This window comes from Dinoponera quadriceps, unplaced genomic scaffold (genome assembly GCF_001313825.1).
Source record: "Dinoponera quadriceps isolate SergipeBrazil2010 unplaced genomic scaffold, ASM131382v1 scaffold1081, whole genome shotgun sequence".
In the NCBI taxonomy this organism is placed as follows: domain Eukaryota; kingdom Metazoa; phylum Arthropoda; class Insecta; order Hymenoptera; family Formicidae; genus Dinoponera; species Dinoponera quadriceps.
The window spans coordinates 180788-202473 of NW_014555157.1; the positions used below are offsets into that span (position 1 = coordinate 180788).

The 21686-nt window shown below is 52.2% G+C and overlaps 1 protein-coding gene across 1 annotated transcript in view; it reads right to left on the reverse strand.

The window, feature by feature from the left end:
* LOC106743168 (homeobox protein homothorax-like) overlaps positions 1 to 21686 on the reverse strand; it is a gene marked incomplete at its 5' end in the record, with an annotated part of 309796 nt that overhangs the window by 155733 nt on the left and 132377 nt on the right. The window contains one exon of the mRNA XM_014616746.1: positions 15810 to 15958. Coding sequence (XP_014472232.1) covers positions 15810 to 15958 — 149 coding nt within the window. The remainder of the gene's footprint in view (positions 1 to 15809; positions 15959 to 21686) is intronic.

Here is a 21686-nt window from a genome sequence, read left to right on the forward strand (position 1 = left end):
ACACCGTACTATAGAAACGACTCGGTGACAACTGTGAAAGATAATCGGGCGAGCGATTTTTTGTTACTATTGGCGTAATCGTTCTTTGCAATTCTCTGCAACTTGCGGATTAAACAGCGCATAGGTACGACGGATATCCAGATATTTCCTACGAGCGTTTCTCGGAACGGTGCGGTCCGTAATTCTGAACGGTGTCAGCGAGCAAGAAAGAAACTCGATGGCCGGCTTTCTCGCCCGCAGGATCGGAATGCAGATGGCATTGTTCCAGGGCGTCAATGGGTTCCAACGTAGAGAGAGGCGTTGATGAGCCGGCACGGTCCACGGATGTTTTCTACGGCCTCATGCGTTCTCTCCCGCTCGTTCTCACCCGTGCGAGGGGCAACGGAATGCGATTCGCCGGGTCTCCGCGAGTCCTCGGCTATAGCAATATGCGGTCACAAAAACCATGTCATCGTCGCGGGCACTCGCGGCAAGGTTAACGCGCTGAGAAGCCGCCAGACGTGCGCGAGATGCTTTAGAATACCATTCTGATATTGTGTGTGTTCTCTCTCTCTCCACGCATCGCACATTTGCGTTATACATTATTGGGCTGGCAGACGCATTTTTACGCGTTAAACGCGAGCGAATATTTAGCTCCTTCCTCGATAGACGCGCGGCGTTACGTTTATCCCGAAGTTCTCGACACCGACGAGGGCCAGAGGAAGAATTCACGCCTTTACCACCCTACCGAAGAACGCTCGGCGTAAAAGGAGGGGTGACTCGTGCGGATCGCCGGCATGTACGATCGATGAAGCGTCAAAAGTAGTTTGGGGCGTAATCCGACACGGTTCGTATAATTTAATACAGAGTAGCTATACCTTCTGTCCCCTTCTACCCCCTTCGCGGCCACTACGCGAGAGATAGGGTTGTCTCGCTTCCTCCTGTGACAATCTCTTCCACCTCGCCCTTCTCCGTATAAGGTTACCGGGCCCACATACGTTCAGCTACCGGCATGACTTACATTGTAAGCAACTATCGCGTTGCACCGAGTACTCGACTCGATCGCGGCGTTCGAAAATAACAGCCACCCGGAGTAGGAAAGTCGACGAAACTCTAGACGTTGAATTTCCAGCCGCCCACGAGCGAGCGAGCAAACGACGCGGGAATTCGAAAAGGAAGAAGAGGCAACGGGTCCTCGCGCGCGCAAAGCGGGATTTATGGGAGTGCCTAAGGAGCGTTTTTCAACTGGCCGCGCACTCTAGGAAAGCTGCAGGATATCGGGGATATTTTTTCTCGCGACAACCGCGGTGTCCACCATCAGCACACCGTTACGCGTCGGTCTGCGCTCGGGAACGCGCCTCTCCTCGGTTCCTCATGCGAGGCGTGAGTAACGTCGCTAAATCATACGGCGGTTACGACTGGTCCCGGCAGATAACTCGCAGATAAGGAGAAGCGAAGATCATGCGCGCGGTTCGGCTCGCTCGCGTGTATCAAAGAACTCCATCTAGCCACGAGCTCTCGCGTCCAGCCACGGCGTCAATGTCAACGGCCTAATCATGACTAATGGTTCTTCGCTAGCCGGCTCCTCTCTCTCTTTCCCGCCCTTCCCGGACGCATCGACACTGCTTGGACCTTGCAACGGTACCACGACGGCGTACACGACGTGCGTATACACATGTGCACACGGGAGTGTTCGCGCGCACGTGCACAGCTGTAGTGAGCACACATAGTCGTGTAATGCGCTGCCATAATCGCGCGTACGGCGGGAAAAAGCGAGAGAGGAGCAAGGCGGAGGGAAGCGCACGGCTCGAGAAGAGCGGAAGACCGAGCGAGAAGGAGATAGGCACTTTGTAAAATCGTTATACCTCGTTTCTCCGCCGGCCAGCCCGACTTGTATACGCGTACCTTACCTACAGTGACGCTCACAAGAACCGAAAGCCGATCCCTATCTCGTCGTGTTCCCTCTACGCTCGGCGATCCGCGCGATCCGCGGCGAACCGAACGACGGGAAGAAACGAGGACGGGAACGAGAGAGAGAGAGAGAGGGATCGGCAGATTTTTGTCCAATTAGCATGCACCGCGTTGCGGAATCTTTTGTCGATGTAATCTCTACGTGGCGCGGGCCTATATCTCGCGATATTACGATTAATGCAATTTGACGTCGTGATATCGCTCGGAACGGACGTGAGCGTACCACCGTCGGGTACGCATCGGAGGACTCGGATATATCCCCTCGATGCCACCCCGCGATCTCGCTCGAGGACAGAAACGATCGCCGGGAGTCCGCGCGGACCTCGATCTCTCTTCTCTCCGGCGCGTAAAAGAGCCTGGATTCGGCTCTCCCTGGCTCGAGTGCGAGAAAACGAGTTTGGACTGCTATACGAAGAGACCTAACGACGTCGTTACTTAACAATTATTAGCGTTCGTCGATAGAAGGATTCCAAGGTAATTATCGGAATTTGCATTCCGTTACGGTCGGCCCGGAAAACGCGACGCATACCGTAATTTTTTTTCCTTCTCTCTTTTTCCGCTCTACTCTCTCTCTCTCTCTCTCTCTCTACTTCTGTCGAAATTCTCTTCCTCGATGCCCTGCCCGACGGACGCGAAAGCCGAAGAGCTTTAACGTAACAACCGCGAGACGTTACCCAGTCCGGAGTCAGCATATCTCGATTCCCAGAAGATCGAATAGTCGCGCTATAGGCGATTCGAATGAGGCAGGACGAAGGGCGGAATTGCTTATATAGAGATGGCCGTCTGTGATATAAGATCCGGCGGATCCCGTAGGAAATCCCGGGAACGGATCTATCTTACCCCGAGGGATAGCGCCGTTGCGCGGCGAGGAAGGGTGGCGGTCGGGGAGGTGCGCAGGGGGAGGAATTCACCTGTCAGCCTGAATTAAAGGATGGTGGGATCGCGCGCGCGCACGTGAGAGAGACCCAAGTCGGCTCGGTTCCCGCAATTGAAGCGTCTCGTGGACCTGGTCCCCATTTCGGGCTGCGGAGGATACACTGTATGTCTCGACCTCCGTCCGCGAATCGATCCTTCGAAGGAGAGAGATAGTCTTCGCGTCGTCGATTGAAATGAAATGGGAAATGAAAAACCGCTAATCGTTTCATTCGAGCAAAATCGATCGTGTCCAGCGAGCTTAATTGCAGATCCTGCACTTTGCAGTATGTCTGCTCATATGTAAAGTGTAAAAAGCACGAAGCGGAAGTTGTAAGGGAATCTTGTAGCGAATCGTGGTCGGTTCGTCACGCAATTTAAATATTAGTCCCCGTGAGAACGATGGGACGAGCAATGGGACTGTTTGATGAATAGAGGCGTCGTTGGAGGATACTCTCGGATAATCAGGGCTCCGCGGGACCGAGGACCTTCAGCGCGAGATCCTCTCGCTTCTTTCGCGCGATACGCCGCGACGGGCATTTACGCGGCATCGACCGCGAAACGAGTCGCCTCTCAGAAGTCGCCGTGTAAGAATGAAGAAAGGAGGCAAAGAAGAAGAAGAGGAGCAAGACGAAGAAGAAGAAGAAAACGGGGAACGATACCGTCTGAAGACCGTGAAATCCGGATCCACTCTAAGCCCCGTTCAGCTTGCGAGGCGACTCTCTCCGCTCTTCTCTCTCTCGCTCCTCGTCTTCTGGACGCCCAATCCGATAAAAGGAGGAGATGCGCGAGAAGCGAGAAGAGAAGCGCGTGGCGAATCGCCGCTGCGGTTCGTTCGCCTCGCCGGTTCGTTAACCGTCCAATCGCAGCGGTGCCGGTACGAGAGCGGCGAAGAAGACACCGTCGTCGTCCACCGGCGAAGATGCCGCAAAAATCTGACGTGACTCGCTTCGGCGTCCCGTTTCTGCGTTCCAAAGCCGCGCCGGAGGAACGCGAGTGAGCCGCGAGAGAGGACGCGCGACTTTCTACTCGGATATATTTTCGAGTTGCATCGAGCGTGTGTATACGCGCGGGCACGCCTGTGCCTTTCTCTATTTCGCGATTGTTGACGTTAACGCGAAGCTGGAATTAATTATTTATTTCGTGTATAAAGCATCCGCACGAATTATGGAACGAGACAGTTCGAAAGCGCGATGCAAAATTTCCCTCGGCAAAATCAGCCGGTCCGTAAATTATATGTCGAGACGTAAGTACGCGCATTGGATTATGCGCGCGCGATTGTATATAATAATTATTAATTAATGTTCCGTTAATTATACGTCACAGCAATTCACAGCGCGGTGTGTATCGAGTGGTCGTTTACTCTTCCGGTGTAATTCGCTAGCGTTGGTCTACTGGACATAATTTATTCCAAGTTCCATTGTTTTGCATCCTTTATTATCGACTGAAAACGCTCCCCCCCCCCTATCCCCCTCCCGGGCTGACGTATTTTGTTAGCGCTAGGGCAATTAATGTCACTTTACAAACGCGTCCGGCGATATTAACGATCCGTCGGACGAGCGCGAGATGACAGCGTTAGATAAGAAGAATAACTCCATGTACACGCGGAACGAGACGCACTGTATGAAATCACTAGTGCGCCCGCACAAAAAGCTATTTTATTTACGCGTTTTCATTTAAAATTTGTCGAACTGGATATATATATCTCTCTCTCTCTCTCGAAAGAGATAATTTTCGTTTCTCTCCAGCGGAAATACCAACTACACAAAAGCGAGCGGGCAAAGACCGCGCTTTTTCCAGGGAGATAACCGCAAGTTATCTTCTTCGCGAGGAAGCCATTTCCCGCGGTGAAAAGGTAGAGCGCACGCGTTCATCGAGATCAGAATCTCTCGCTGTCCTGCGAGGCAAGAGCCACACCACTGCCGATACACGGTAACTAGATCGATTGTATCAAAGTGTCACCCTTCCGATGTCCCGTGCAGCGCGGCCGGTCGCAAGAACGGATGGCATCTCCCCCGCGTGCAACATCATCGCGTCCATAGATCTCTCGCCGCGCGAGAGCGCTTAATGTATTGTGAATAACACGCCGGCCATTACAATCATCTTCCCCGTGCCGAACCCGCAGCCGGCGCACAGAGGCGAAGGATAAAGCCTGCTACACGACGGGGAAAAGAGAGGGGAAGATAAACAGAGAGTCGGAGTGCGCGAAGGCGCATCAAGTATTGATGCCACTTCGGCCGCTACGCGCCGTAAACACAGGTACGATTCGATACGCAACCCAACCCACACACACATACGTGTGTCTGCTGATCGTTGCTCCGACCCATAACCAGGATAGGGTCGTCTCCGAAGCTACGTTCTACGGCTAGATGTCCAGCACTCTCCTTAATGGAGTGCCACCGATATCCTCCATCCCCCCCTCGCTTCAACACGCGCGCACACACGGGCGGCGCACCGACGAGGATTCGAAGCGAAATCCTCCGCCGCCGCGCCTCACGCTCCGTTTCTCATCTTTGTACCCTGGAAGCGTTACCTAGACTCCTAGGAGGAATTTAGAGGTCTACCGGGAATCGCGGGTAACGCACCTTAATGGGATTGGCGTTCGCGGAACGATCATTAACGTCGACGGGCGAGCACGCGGACCCGAAGCGAGAGGAAGGAAGGAGAGTGAGATAGAGAGAATAACGTTTTGTCCTTGGTCTCTCTCTCTCTCTCTCCGCGTCCTGGTGCACGGAGAACAACGTGGAACCGCGCCATAAATCCGCCACGGTGCGCCTCTTGGGACGTCCGCCGACCCCGGCACTTTCGAAGTTGCGATAATTGCGGGCGGTTAAGCGATTATCCAAAGAAGGTCTTACCGGATGCGGTTAAGTGATGATGATGGGGTGTCGCGACATCGATCGTGTATCGCGATAGCTCGGAATAACGATAATAATAATAGATGCTCGACCGTTTTCGTCGCGGCGGCCGCAGAAGGAGCGAAAAAAGTGTCTCGCTGCGCGAACGCGTGGCGCTTCGCTCTGCGGACAACGACGCGGGGAATTGTTAATAAGCGAACAAGCGTAATCTGCGGCGGCGTGAGTGACGTTTACGATTAGATTAATCAAGAGCGCAACAGCGTGTCGCGTCGCTCTCGCACGCGGACTCCGCGTTCCCACGTGACAAATTCGTGCCGGCGTTTCCCGCGCGAAAAAGCACACACCGCCCAACCCCGCGTCCGGCGCAATGAAGTTATCTTTAATTCGAAGAAACGGCCGCGCGAAGGGCGGAATGAAAGGCACACGGATGACTGATAGCGCCGGACTGCGAAATCAGTACGCGGGGTACTCGCCGGCCTCCAAAAAGGCAACCGGGAATTAGCGATGTCGCTGCATCAAAGTTAAGCCTACACGGCCGGCCGGGACGGACGTGAGATTACGTCGAGCGACAAGTAGAACCAGAAAGGCTAATGAGTGGCCGAGTTAATACCGGGCTCAGCGCCGTGCCCGTTGTCGCGTACACCGATACATACACACGCACACGTACGCACGGCTGTGGGCGCGCGGATACGTACACACGGGAGCACGACTTTCTCTCCCCTTTCTCTGTCCGCTCGACGACGGGATCTACGCGCGCCGGCCCTGCCGGTTTAAACCTATGAATGCATATTCAAGATACGAATGTTTTAAATCCAGGCGGGATTACCCGCCGACGAGTAGAGGTGCGCTTCTGGCGGACGGGGGGAGAACGAGAGAACGGTGAGCTCGGCCGGGTGTATAAAGACGGGCTATTTTATTATTTTTCATATCGACAAGAGTAGGAGAGAGAGAGAGAGAGAGAGAGAGAGAGGGAAGGGAGGAAAAAAAAAAGCGGAGAGCACGACGAGAACAACGGAGGGCGACGGAGGCGCTGCGGGGCAGTGGAGGCGCGGAGGGTGAGGGATTAACGGCGATAAATTTCGCAAAAATAGGGGCTTACGCTGTCGCGGGGCGACAGTCTAATCCCAGTTCCGCGCGCTACCCCCCTTACGTAGATGGGGGCGTACGGCACTCGCTCGACGTAGGATCGTCGCGCGAGGAGCGACGCGCTGCGCTGCGCTGCTGGTGGCGACGCGATGCTGTCGCGGAGGCGGCGGTCGCTCGCAGTTTTTGCAATTATCCTCATGGCTCTTAAGACTCTCCTTCTCCCTTTCTTTCTTCTTTTTCGCACGCTGCGCTCGCACTGTTTATCCCCCCGTTCTCCGCCAGTCGATACTCGCGAGATTCGCGAAACTCGATCCCTCCCGCCGACCCTCGAGGCGACTTCGAGCAAGGCGCATTTTTACAACGTGCGCATAACGAGATGGCCGTTTTCCAACCACCCACGCAGGCCAAAAAATGGATTGGTTGAATCAGCAGATCTACAGCGCACTGAACAAAATTGAGTGTTACGATTAAGCAGACTCGTTCGCGCTGCGAAGGGATTACGCGCGTAGAAGCAATTGTCTACTCTCGGTCATATAACAAATTCATTTTTGTGAATATGGTCTGGTTGGTTATGATTGCGAATCACTTCATATTTCAGGGTAACTCTAATTTTCAAGGTAAATCCATTAATTTCACCAATATGATTAACATACCGCGTTTACTCAACGGACGACGAAGAAACAGTTTTGTTGGATAATTTTTTTCTATTATGTACTTAAAGTTACTGTAACATAGAAAATTGTTTCTTCGTTTATTACAGCTATAGATTTGCTAAGCTAGCGAGGTTTTCAGCTATAACAACGATTTTTTCCCCCACGTCATCGAGATTTCATCGTGAAACTTCACCAAGTCGCCTGTGTGTGTCGGTTCTTCCTCGGTGGGAAGAGGCACATCGTGAGGAGGTGCATCCGTTGCGGTCTCGTCCGTAATCTTGTCCGCGAGCGACGACGGGCGAGTGGGCGAGAGCATGGAGACCGCGCTGAAGAGGGAAAGAAGGAGTTTCGGCATTCAGCCTGACGTCCAGAACGGACGCAACAATGGCCGCGCATCAACATAATTACAGTTCGCCTCAGTTAGCGGCGAGCGCGAGCCCAGCGAGGACCAAGTATTATATTCAAATGCGAGGCGAGGCGGCGCCAGTAAGGAAAGCAGAACTGGCGAAGGCAAGAAGGGGTTGCCGTGCCCCGCGGCCGACCGGAGGAGGTTGAAGGTTGTAAGTTCATCGGGGAGAAACGGGGGAGGAGGAAGAGGAGGACACGAGAACCGAAGGACGAGCGAGAGGACGCAGAAATGTCGCTTCGAGCCAGCTGTCCGGCGAGTCCCGAGAGAGGAAATTACGTCGTCTGGCGTGACCCCACCGTCACCTTCGCAACGCGTTTGTAGCTGTAAGAGAGGAGGCAGCGCCAGGAGAAGCGAGAAGTTCGGTAACCGCGCGCAACTAATATTTACCGCTCGTCTGTCGCCACGAGGTGCCGTCGGTTAACGCGAACGTAAACGTTACATCGAAGCCGGACGATTTTTCAGGAAATCGCGCGTAACCTCCTCGCTTTTAACGCGCTATCACGTGCGTATTAGCATATTAAGAAGATCGTTGCGACTTTTGCCCGCGAATTCCACGACTCGATTCCCCAGAGCGACGCGTCGTAACGAAGGGCCGCCGCGCGGTCACACGCGAGACTTCGCACATCGTAGCGGCAACGTCGCTGAGCGTGAGAATCCTTCTGTACGCACGTCGTAAGATCGAGAAACACAGACGGCATAAAAGGCGTCCCCGGGGGGAAGGCGGCGATACAAGGGGGGACCGCGCGGCAAGCATTGACTTCCCGGGAGAAGAAGAAACGCGGCTCGAGGATTTGTTCGAGCGGAAAACTGCCGGTCGATGTATGCAAACGTCTCCTCCACGTCCTTCGGAGCCGATAGGGTGACAACGGGCGTGTCGTGTCGCCTCGGGAGCCGGTTTCCGCGGCGCCGCGAAAGAATTGTCCCGTTCCCGTGACGCACGAAGGCGCTCGCCGCCGCCTCCTCCTTCGTCTTCTTCGTGATCGCGTAGCGAAACGGATGCAAAGCACGCCGGCAACGACGACGGACAAGCCGGGGGTCCCGTCGTGGACCTTGACCCACGACACGTCAAGGACGGGCGAGCAGTACCGGAAGCAGGTGGATAATGGCCGGTCCAGGGGTGCCAAGGGGACAATAGATGTCAGCCGGTACGCAGCGGCACCGCGGCGGGACCGAGATAGCAGATCTAAGTGGGCCATGCCGCGCTACGGTTATGGCAGCATAAAACGCTCCGGTAGTACCGGAGGGAGCGACGCGCGCGGGCGCAGCCCAACCGCGCGACGACGACGACGACGACAGTCGAGTTGAGTGCCGGAGCGAGAGCCCCTTTACGGCCGAAAAAACTGCCGCTATGATTGTCTATGCAAATTGTTTAAGATATCCGGGGTGAAGGCAGTTCCTCGCGTCTTTTGCGGCCGCCGTTTCGCGAAAACCGGCACACGCCGGGAACTGTCGGCGGTGACAGTGGCGCTCAATCGGTGCGGTTTCAGTCGATACCGAAAGTACGATATGATCACCCCCCCCCCCCCNTGATCCCCCCCCCCCCCCGTCTTCTTTCGGCACGCATTCTGCGCGCGGTGCACGCTCGACTTGCTCGTTCACACCAGGAAGATATTTCGACTTCGGAAGGAAATATAATCGTAAAATACTTGGACATTTGTCACGAGACGTATGTTTAACTTGACGAATGAAATTTAACTTGTAACGGAACAACGTGAACCTTCCCTGCGTGGAAAATTTCTTGATATCTCATTGAAATCTAGTTTAGTTTCCCAAAATAAGGATGGATTCTAGTTGAGAAATCTACGCAGATTCTGTTTAGAAATGTTAATGTTTCAAACATACGATTCTATGTGGGAAACATAAACCTATTTGGTCATCCCCTCAACGTTCTCACAAAGATTCTTTCTGGTTTCTATTTAATATCAGGAGATTGAATAAAATATATGAAACGCTTGGTGTATTTACATCTTAAAAATACACACATTCCCGCGCTATGTGCTTTATTAAGCATAGTAACGTCCAATGTTTGGGATAGAATGGAAGTTCCAGTTTCGTATCGTAATGGGATAACTTATTTTAAGACAACTTTGGATGTTATAATCTCGGAAGCTATGCTGCATATAGGAAAATCTGGGAAAATTTCTATACGGGACGTGATCCACGAGAAGTCACGTAACATTAGTCCGGCACGTGTTAACGAGATACAGTATTTTCGAGCAAAACGCTCGTGACTCTCGCAATATCTATCGACACACGCGACAACGTTCTCTTTCTACTTACTCTGTCAAAAATAATTTATAGCGCAGCGGGATGTCGGTTACCTCTTTGAGCCGGAACAATCGCACAGAAATAAGATCCGCGCAAGCCTCTGCCCACCGCCTTTATCGCGCTATAAAGTATTAGACGTGCGTCCCGTATTGCGTCATAGCTCGATGGCGATACGTGGATGAATTAAAGATCGTATCAAGATATATTGCCGTGCCGGCGCGCGAGCGGCAAATGAAGCGCGTTTCATTATCGATCTCGATGGAAAGACGTTAACGTTTCGGCCTGTAGGACTCTCTACCGCGTGCAGGTAATGGCATTGCTGGTTCGCGGTTTGCAACGCGGCGGCCTTACCTATCTTAGATAGCTTATTGATTGCCTTGGCTGCACTCCGTTCTCCCATTACGACAATACTGTAACCGTATCTGCCTGCGTATGCCAGATGCAGCTTTCAAACTTACCCGCATCTCGATAATTCCACAAATTCGGAGCTTTGCATTTTGCGCGAAATATCACAGCCGAAATATCTTAATCCGTTAGTTTTTCTGCTTAATTTCTTGGAAGAAAGAAACATGTACAAGAACTATATATTTTTCAAGGAAACATTACCTCCTGTATATTTTACCTTAATCTACAACTCAACCTCGCAGAAATTTAGAAACAATTCTTTAGATAACGTTAAAAGTCAGATAATCGGATACCGCAAGATACTTCGGCTTCCAATAAGATTATTAAATCTACAATTTTGATTTCATATACCGGCGTGTTCTACCTAATCTTACGTAAAAGAACAATTGCTTCGTGTCGGGCACTCAATACGCGAAACAATGTTGTTATACAGTGGAAAGCTGCCAAATGTAATTTCGTAGAATGTTTTCTCTTCTATAAGAAAACTACGGTGTATCAGAATGAAGTTACGGGCGAGGAACGAAAGAGTAGTGGGAGTGACAGCAAGGACGGTAAGGCAGTGGGATAAAGCGGAAGTATCAAATTGAAACGGAAGGAATGGCAGAGAGAGAGAGAGAAAGAGAGAGAGAGAAAGAGAGAGAGAGAGAGAGAGAGAGTGCAAAAGGAAGAGCGAGAAACTGCGAGCTAGACGGATACATCTCCTGAGTAAATTAAAATGGATTATATATGTGGACCCTACCTTCAATCTTACTTCTCTTCTCTGCCGCATTCTCCAGTCTGCTCGTGACGCATACGCCCGTTGACTGATAATATTTATCACGCGTAATTTAATGCGTAAGAAGAGATACCTCAAAATATTAAGAAATAGAGAAATATTCAAAATCTGTGTGGAGAAAAAATTTGCGAGATGACTATATTTTCCTAGCCGAAAAATCAAATGTCGCGAATTCCCTCCACATGGTTATTCTCACGAACGGCGTAAAATGAATATCACGTTATAATTCATCAAAATGAAATCCCCAGGAATCTCCCGCAGGTCAGTCTGTACTCGCGATTTGAACTTCACAAGCCGATCCGCGTGTGTGTAGAAAAAAGATCTTGATTCTTTTGAAAAAAAAAAAAAAAAACACCGTACTGAGCGTTTCACGAAACTCCACACCGGCAGATGCACTATATAACGTCAACCTCGAAGGTGTACATGAGAAAGGACGACGAGGGAGAAGTACTAGGTCGGTACCCACAATTCTGGAAAGCCCAACTGCGCCGTCCGGGGAAGGTCGGGACACGGAGTCGACCATGATGTATGCTCCTCTTCCGTCTAATTAAACTTGGGGAGGGTCGCAGAGTTGGTTGGTTGGTTGGTGCGCCGGTTGTACGAACGGACGTACGTACGTACGGTCGGACTGACAGCGAGGGGCGGTCGGCGGATGGCTTTCAAAATGACAACTGGAGAGAGAGCGAGGAAGGGAAAGAAAGACAGAGAAACAAAGAGAGAGAGAGAGAGAGAGAGAACATTCGAATGGACACCATCGAGCGGGAGAAAGACGAAAAGAAAGATCCGCGTCTCTCCGCGAATGCGCATGAAGCGGTGGTACTTATAGCGAGTGGGATCACCATCAACTTCCTCCCGGGAGACTCGATGCACTTAACTTCTGTTACATTATTCATACGCGGCGATAAACAATTCGCTAGTGAAAAAAAGAAACGAAGACGACGGCCTTCGTCGGACGTTCGTGCCGTACGAAAGTTTCGTCCTGCATTGGCAAGCGTCGCGATTTTCGAAAATATCGCCGAGTCAGCGAAACACGCTGCAAAACACGCGAGCTCGCGCGGGGATCCACGCCAACGAATACATAAACTCGCTTTTAGGAAATTCCATTAATCTCCAGTTGCACCACGCCACCCTGTATACATCGAGAACTTCGCTTTGCGCGATACGTCAACTCTTTCAGAGCGGTACTGTTTTCCCTTTTCCCAACCGCTCTTATCCGTCTTAAGATGGTAATAAATGCTCTCGTTCGTGACGGAGGTATATCTTTCACAGTGCCGGCCTAAAGGTCACTATTCGACTTTTCGCGTCACTTATCACGTCGCTATCTGCCTACGTAAATTATGACTCGAGACAGGCCTGCAAGAGCGCGAACAATAGTAGATGATCTTCTCGGCCAATCACATCCGTTTCCTCCCGCAAATTCCCTAATATCTAAGTTGATTAATAATGACCGGCGCGCCCGCAAGCCCGTAGATATATCGCGGATAAGGAAGTGCGCGCGATCGGGGAGAAAGAATTGAGCAATTATATTAATAGCCCCCCTTCGATGTTTGCGGGTAACCCGAGTCGAGAACAATCACTCAGTCAATCGCGCTCCTTCACTCGAAAACCGCGCCTCACGATATAATATTACACGCTGCACTTGGACGCGCGCGGTCACTCGTCCTTATTCATTCCTCTCGAATCTCCAATTCATATCGAAGCCGCATTGAATAGACGAGGCGTTGCCGTCTACACACAACCCGTTCTATCCTTCTATACTTTTCTCGCGACGCGTCTTTGTCCACTCGGCAATCCCAACGAAATTGCATTTCCCCGTCGAAATTATATATTGCAAAATGTATCACACTGTGTAGAAATCGTTATAAATTTCTTAACACAAAACTGCTTTCGCAATTTTATCCCGTTATTTATACACCATCCCAGCATCTTCTATCTCTTCCTCTCCTTCTTCCTCGCCAGTTTCCTTTTCAGTCCACACGTTTTAACGCCGCGCGCTCGCCGGTATTCGCTTTTCCATTCAGCGCTACTTATTTCCCTCCGTCGACTTCCCCTCCACCCCTCCGCCACTCTAACTAAACTATGTGTATACATAAACTATGTCTATTCAAGCGTGCCGCGGTGCGCTCGGCTGCTTCCCGTCTACCGTGTCAATGCGGACTAGCTGCTACGAAGTGGGACAGACCATTGGCGCACCCCAACGAATTCCTTGGCGCGAGACGTCGCGATTCCGAATGTTTCATGTTGCGACGAGGTTAAACGACGGTTCGGCACGGCCGATGTGCCGAACACACGATCTGGAATTCCCGACGGCAATGCGCGGCATACGACGAAAGCGGGAATGAGCGACGATCGGCGTATTCGCGTCGGACACAACGAATTTATGGCGGATACTTGCTACTGTCCGCGAACCTCGACCGGCAAGCACCGTCGAGGAACTTCGCCGGGTGTGTCATAATTTTCCGCAAACCGCCGGATTGTCGGTGCGCCGACGATTACGCGTCTGAGATAGACACATATATTTAAATTCGAGACGAAGACGAGTTATCGACCCCACCCCGCGAGATCGTGAAGATTTTGTCGCGGTCTCCGTAGGTTCCTCGTCGAGAAAAGCGGCAGGAAATTAGGACATTAAACGGAGAATCGCGGAGTCGTAATTCGTCCGACGTGAAGAAAAGGAAAGAAGCGGAGGGAACTTAAAGACCTTGGCACTCGGGTAAATACACGGTCGGGACTCGCGCCAGTTACTCCCTTTGAGGTGTAATATGTATCCAGCGCACCGAATGAATTCCGGGCCGCGGTAGAGTCGCTTAATCGCTCGTAATAACGCCGAGACGAATGCGGCGCTCGCCGAGGAGACGACTGTCGCGAAAAACCTCCGTAATTTCTGGCGGTGGGCACCGTATAATCGCCCTCTCTCTCTCCCCCTTTCGTCGAAGACGAGCACGCCGCGAGTCCTCGCGCGTCTCAGCTCCGGACCGTTTTTTCGTCATTACGCTTTGAGCTCGCGCGTTTCTCTGTCTTTTTATTAAAATCAACTTCAAATATGCGAAACGAGAAAGGTACATACGTACCGTGGTTCGTGGCTACTTCGTTGTGTCTCAGCCGATCGATTTCTCGACGCGTCGGAAATTTAAACGACTGCGGAGTTTCGAAATGATACACCTCCGTATAAATAATTCGGGAGAGTCGTCGTGTGCGAGAAGGAGACCAGCGAGACGCAAACGCGGCTTGATAGATACGTACGTGCGGAGGGTTAACGAGCGCAAGGCGCGCCGGGGGATTATCGCGCCGAAACTCCCCGGGCTCGACCGTACGTACATCGAGACAAACTTCGAACGAATCGACAGACACATCGAAACTCGGCCCGGGCGTCGTCGGGGGACAACGGCGCATCGAGTCCCGATGCGCCGCCGGTTTACACTAAAATCCTTTTAACTTGGGCACCATGTACGAGGCCGTTAACGCTCGCGAGAGCTCTCGACGACGCGATTAACTGAGAGAGAGAGAGAGAGAGAGAGAGCAGGAGGAGCGCCGACCGCGGCCTCGTCTTTCTACGAGCGCGAACGCACGGGCGCGCGCGGTATCGTCATCCTGCAAACAGCGTATATGCATTAAACCATGAACCCACTATCCCCGACGTCATATCCAATACACGTTGTTAGGGGGTTGCTGAAGCCGCGATACAGCGCGGGGGTAACGGCGTCGGGGGATGGAGAACGGTGGGTAGGTGGCTGCAGGGTGGTTTCGAGGGTGGCTGCCAACCCCCTCAGTGCGGTAATGGCATTAACCGAGCTGCAATATGATTACCGCTCTCGCGCAAGGTAACCTGATCACACCCGAAATCTATGGGGTGTTCGTAGTGCGAGCGTGATAGAGAGAGGGAGAGAGATAAAGACGGAAAGCAAGAGAGAGAGGATGAGAGACTTTGCAGAGAGCGAGGGACAATGTATCGTGCTCGGAATAGCCGCGCAACGTTACGCAACTGCGGCGACCGCCGACGCCGGGATTCGGCGGCTGCTGCCGTTTCTCCCCCTTAATCGCGTTGCGCTTTTTGCGGCTCAGATTACCCGTGAATCATTAGATACTCGGGCACCGGGCGGCGGAATCGAGAGCCGCCACTACTACCACCATTCGTAGCTACGTCGGATCTTTCCTTATCTCGGCATTACGAGATTAGCCAGCCGCCGTTTCTCACTCTGTCTTGCTTCCCGATCTTTTTCAAACGTCCTTCCTTTGTTCGACGGAGCGTGCCTTTTTCGCTAATTGCCCGCGGACTTTGATACTGACGCGTGCACGTCAAGGGGAGAAGCGGAAACTCCGCTTCTCCGCAAGCTCGAACGAGAGAGATCAGAACGGGATCGATGTGCGACGTAATGCGAAGGTAATGTGAAAACGCAAGAGATACATGCGACGAGCGACGATTGCGATGCGGCGACGCGTCTCGAAGACAGGGGAATACCGTCGACGTGCTGTATGATGAAGAAGGTACTCACCGTGAGATGCTGGAACAGCCACGCCCTGAGGATGTTGGTCGCGACCTTGGGAAAGATTCCGCGCTTCTTTTGGTTCTTCTTGCCCGACGAATCATCGTCCTCCTCGCCCGTGCCCTCGCCACTACCGATACTCGCGTTACTCGCGTCACCTGCAACAATAAGGAGAGAGCCAGAGGTCATCACGTGCCGCCTCGGTAAACAATGCGAGTCCATGGCACAACTCGCGATGCTCTTTTCTTTCTCTCTTTGTAAGTCATAACTGACTTGAAAAAAAAAGTCATGCCAGATGAATACATTGACGTCATTCTTCAGCGTTAGATATTATCGATAGTAACTTTTAGACAATAATATTTAAGACCCTCGCATATTATCGTTAAATTAAACATTAAAGAATATCATTTCGCGTAATTTTCTCCTTGATATTGAGTATGAGATGTAAGTATGAATATGACGATTCTGAATATTTCCTTGATTTTCAGTACGAGAAGTCCGGAGGAATCGTGGTTTTTCTCGATTTACGATAAATCGCGAGGCAGCTCAAACGTCGAAGTTGGATTCCCGACGCGTTTAAACCGCGCTCCGATTTTCGGTCCATACCCTGGTGGGCGATAACTACCTCGACCCTAGGGCTGGTTCCCATGCATACAAACACCATTAAGCCACCCGCAATCACCCGGCCCCCTTCGACCCGGCGGACCCCGTGCACGCTTCGTTCTCGGCTCGACTGGGTACCCCCGTCTCCTTGCCTCCACCCCACCTCGCCGTCACACTCCGTGCATTAAATCCCCGTCATCTATCAATCTTAGCTTTTTAATTGCGCGGTCACCAGGGACCCGAGGAACGAGACAGTAATGAAAGATATTAAGACGCTTTTAGTTGTGCTCTCCGGACACGTCGATGTCATTTCTTTCTTTTTATATTTTCCAACGTGGTACAAGACACTTGTTATTGTATATCGCAGAGGAACAAAGCATACAAAATCTCACCTTTTATACGTATAATCCATTATAAAACGTGATGTGTGTTTCAATATTTCACTACTGTGCATTTTCATCGGTAAAACGTAATAGTACGTGTGCGCGATTACAGCGGTCACGATCGTTACCGTGTCACCGCGACGGGTCCGGATACGCGATTATGGAATAAAATGCAATTTCGTCGGAATTCCCGTGATGTCCCGGCGAATCAATCTCCCGGACGAGCCCGGGCTCCGGAAGTTCGAAGTTCCCTTTATTCCTTCTCCTCGCAATCAGCCAGAAAGGAGAGCGGAGGGCTACTTACGCCGGCGGATTATAAATGACCGAGCCTTATCGTGGTGCCCGAGGCTCCGGTTCCCAAGGTTCTATCGTAACAGAGAGATCAGGGTGAGCCCGGCGCTCTCCCAGGGGGTTCACGATGACAGGTCGCCCGGGGGCGCCGACCCACCCCTCTTCCTCTCGCAACCCCCCGTCACAATCTCTCTCTCTTTCTCGCCAGAGAACGGTCTCGTGCCCGAGATTAACTTTGAATTCGTCGAGCGGACCGTCGTCGTCGTCGACGTCGGGCGGGCGGACGCGAAGAGGGCGGGTAGAACGAAAAATTTGTCCGTCGTAGGAGCGGACGGACCGGAACGACGGGAGATCGATGGAAATCGGTGCCACGTACGACGTATTCTCACGTGTGCCGCTTTCCCGAAACGCTCCGGGGGAGAGAAAACGAGAAAAGGCGCCTCGCCTCGACTGCGATATCCCAGCCTGATGGGCATTCATCGCGTCGTGACGCGATTCGGCCGGTGATCCGACAAATTCTACGAGGCGCGATTTCCCGAGGAATCGGCAGTCGATGCCAACCGCGCTGGTAATGGCGATCAACGACGTTACGAACCGAGCCGAGAGGCGGAATTTTAACGCTGCGTCAAGTATCACTGAACAGGAGAACTGTGTTATCACAATATAACAAAAATAACTTTCCACAACGTCGAGAGAGAGAGAGAGAGAGAGGGAGAGAGAGACACCGAAACTATGCTACCGTGTTACGACATCATTCGACTAATTTCACGAGGGTCGCTACCCGATTTTTTTCCGCGTTGGCGTGTTTTCCGTCCGTGGCGCGTAATACCCGGTCGACCGGCGGTCGTTGCACATACGACAAAAACGACGTTAGACGTTTACCCTCTCTGCGAGTCGGGGAGCCCGTTAATGGCGCGGCCGCAAAGTCGAATAGGGCGGCCTGCGAGCTCATAGAACGAACGGCGGGTGGCTAGCGGAATAACGGAATGGCTAACGGGAACGTCCCTCTGATTGCAGTTAATTTACTCGCTGAATCGGGTTAATGTAGCGTACCGGCCGTACCGTGCTGCGCCGTGCCACGCGATCCCGTACGGACGACGTATCGGTGTCCCGGAGAAGGAAAACGTTCTCCTTCGTCAGAGTATCGTTAGTCGTGGCTGCCCGACGCGATTTCTTCCTAATCGCCCGCAAATTTTTTTGCCTTTTCCTTTACACGATTAACTTGACTGTGACGAACGCATTTACGTCATTACAGTCCACCAATCTTCCTCTCCCTCTATCTTTGAAAGTGAAAAAATTACGAGTCGGGGGAACTGTAATTGGAGCGAGTTCCCCGAAACACCTCGAAAAAAATATCGTAATTTATCGAGCCGGCGCGTAAGAGATAACCGCGCGCGGACCGCGGTCGGGAGAGGGAAAGATATCGTATTACGATCGCGATAATTCATTCGAAATGTACAACACGATCCTCGGCGTGACAGGTCGTTAAAATCTTATTTGACTTCAGATACTCGCCGGTACGTCGATGCACACATGTAATCCAGCCGCACTGGTATTTCACGCGCGATCATCCGCCCACAGGCTGTCATCGATAATGTAATGTCGTTTCTCGTCGTCGCAATCGAGTGCGCGCGCGCGCTCACGTCACGGGATCAGGATCGTGATCGACAGCCCACGCCGAGTTCCGTTCTGTCTCGAGACACGCTCCTCCGCATTTGCGCGTGAGCACCTTGAGCGCGAGGCAGACAGAATCCGAGAATATGTATTCCCATTCGAAACGGTATTATTATTATACCGCGTGTGTCGTGCTGCTTTGTTCATTCAACGATTACCTTCCGAAAACCAACGAGAAAATTACCTCGGCTATTCTCTACCGCAATGCGGAACCGCACGGAGCTGCGATCAATGAGTACGGCAACCCGCATCGATATCGACGCTGGTCCCATTGATCTCCCCTCAGTCCAGAAAATGACGAATGCCGTCCACGGATCTCCGCGCGGACCGTTTCGCGGTCGAAGCGTGCGCCGCGGTTGCGTGGCGCGGAAATTTCGTACGCGCACGCCGCGTTCATTCACACGTGTATTCACGTGCCCTCTATGACGCGTTTACGAGGACGCGCTCTCGGCGAAACAGGCGGCGACGACGGCGGGGGTAGAGAGGCTATATCGTCCGCGTGTTGATTTACGCGGCGTACCGCGCATTTTTACTACCGCGTTATAGAGATTTAAGTGCGGCCAATTATACGTTTATGCCGTCTTCTTGCCTGTCCGCTCTCTCTTGCTCTCGAACGAGCGTTCTCCCTTCAGTTCTTTCTCTCGCTCGCTCTTCCGATTCTGTCCAACGACACGCTTCCGACCAACGCGCGCCCGGAACGACGCGCCCGGTTTCTTTCTCTCGGCTTGTCGCGAGCTATACTTAGCGAATGGAGAATGGGCGAAGCCTCACGCACGCCGGCGATAATCTATTTCGGGAAGCCGAGATCTCTATCTCGCGTGTGTATGCGTGTATGCGCATGAGCCATTCTCAAAATCGAAAATACGACGACGCTTCGCTGGAAGCGCGTCGCGCGGTGATGGTGGAGCGGTCGTGAGGGTGATTAGTCGATTCTCATTTCCGTTTCAACGCTGGGACCGCCGACCGGTTGGTCGCCCTTTCTCGGCGAGAGAGAGAGAGAGAGAGAAAGAGCACGAAATTGCGCAACATTAAAATACACTCACCTACTCAACAGTGAGATTCAATTAGAGGAAATTTACATCCGCGCGAAAATGATATTAGCCGGTCGAAAATATATATGCGCCAATTTGATTAACGGTACCGGGAATATCTTATTTTAATGATTTAATGTGTCAAACTGGAAATACACATTAATTCGGAGGCAAGCGCTGAAATAATACACACGATCGAACTTACAATGATAGCCAAGCTCATTGAATTCGCATGAATATTTCAGATATTTCAGCGCGCTCACACGATATCCGCGTTTCATTCTACCCCGTAACCCAAAGATGATTCATAAGCGTATCTTGTTAAGTCGCGTGATTCACCGAGAATTCAAACGCGTTTGGAATCCACGCGCGGGGAAAATCGATAGACACCCGACGCGATCACGTCGGGATAGAACGTCAAGCCGAGGAACGTCTTCCTCGAAGAAGACGAGAGGCCGCAGCCTCTATTTAGGGTGGCCGCGCAAACTGTCGAAATAACCGGCGCATATGGCCGCCGAAAATAAACTCCTCCTTATTCCCATCCCGTCGAAGCGAGGACCGCGCGCGTTCTCATCTCTCTCTCTTTCTCTCCCTGATCCTTCTCTCTATTTCAGCCTCCCCTTTCTCGCCTCTCCTCACCTCTTCGCACTCTTCCTCGTCAGGCGGTTCTTCCAACTACGTGGATCCGCTTCGAACTCCTCCGCGCGCGTACGACTTTAGACACGAGCTCGAGAGTGCGCGACCCTCCGGCACGAGCGTGTAGGTAGAGAACGTACCGGATACTGAGACATTTATTTGTTGCCACGTTGGCTACACCACGCGCGTAAGAAAGACTGAAGAGTGACGATAAAAAAGGGGGAGAAAAATCGGGAAACGGGAAAAACACGTCTGCGAGACACGCCTCTACGGGTATCGCGTTTCACGGTCACGAAGGCGACGCACGATCCACCATAGAGACGAGCATTACGATATCGAGGCGAAATTTTGTAGGCCACGAAGCATCGCCGGTGGCAGCAGGCACCCCGAGGACTATCGATCGCGGCCGGAAAAGCGAAGTCAGCTCATAATAGACGTAGCCTTTTACCACCCCGTCGTCTCGACCTTCGACAGCCTTCGAAGCATCGCCGACTCGTGATTACGCGCGACAGTGAGAATCTGAGAATCGTGAAAGGTCGTTGCACCAAAACACGCCGGCTTCTGGCTCGAGTTGTTCCGAGAGTCGCGCGCGAACGGCAACCTCGTCTGTGGTAACGATGAGTATAGGGAGTCTCTCTCTCTCTTTGGCGATTCCCGGACTATTTTTGACGATGAAATGTGGCTCGCCGGCGTTCCTCGCCGCGCCACGCTGCGCCGCACGCGAGAGAATCGTCGCGGTCGATTTCACGAAGCGCGCGCGTATCCGTGCGCATCTGCGGCGCGGCGGCGACGTCGTGCAACGAGGCCCGCTTAATCCGGGAATCTGCTTAACCGGGAGATTAATCGGCGATTGTGGGAGAGATGAGGCGAGATGAGGAACTCTCTCAGAAGCGGCGGCAGCTTCGACGGTAGTGGTGGCGGCGGCGAATGGCGACACCGCCAGCACGGGGGAGATCTCGTCGCGACGCGCGAAGGTAGTCGGTGTGAAGCGCACTTTGTGGAAGTTTGTCTTACAAATGAGCCGCGCGACGCGGATAATTTAGTGCACCGCGTGTGTGCGTTTAGCCGGCCGCATACTGGAATGAGCAAGGTGAAATAGGGGCTGCGTGCGATTTCTCTTTTTTTTTTCTTTTCTCTTTAGTATCTACTTATGAGAGAAACGGTTTCCGAACAATTAAAAATCTCGCCGGGATAATAGTTGAAGAAAAGGTGGTATTATGGCTTCCCATTTTTATATTTTCTTACGATAATTTTAAATCGTGAATTTC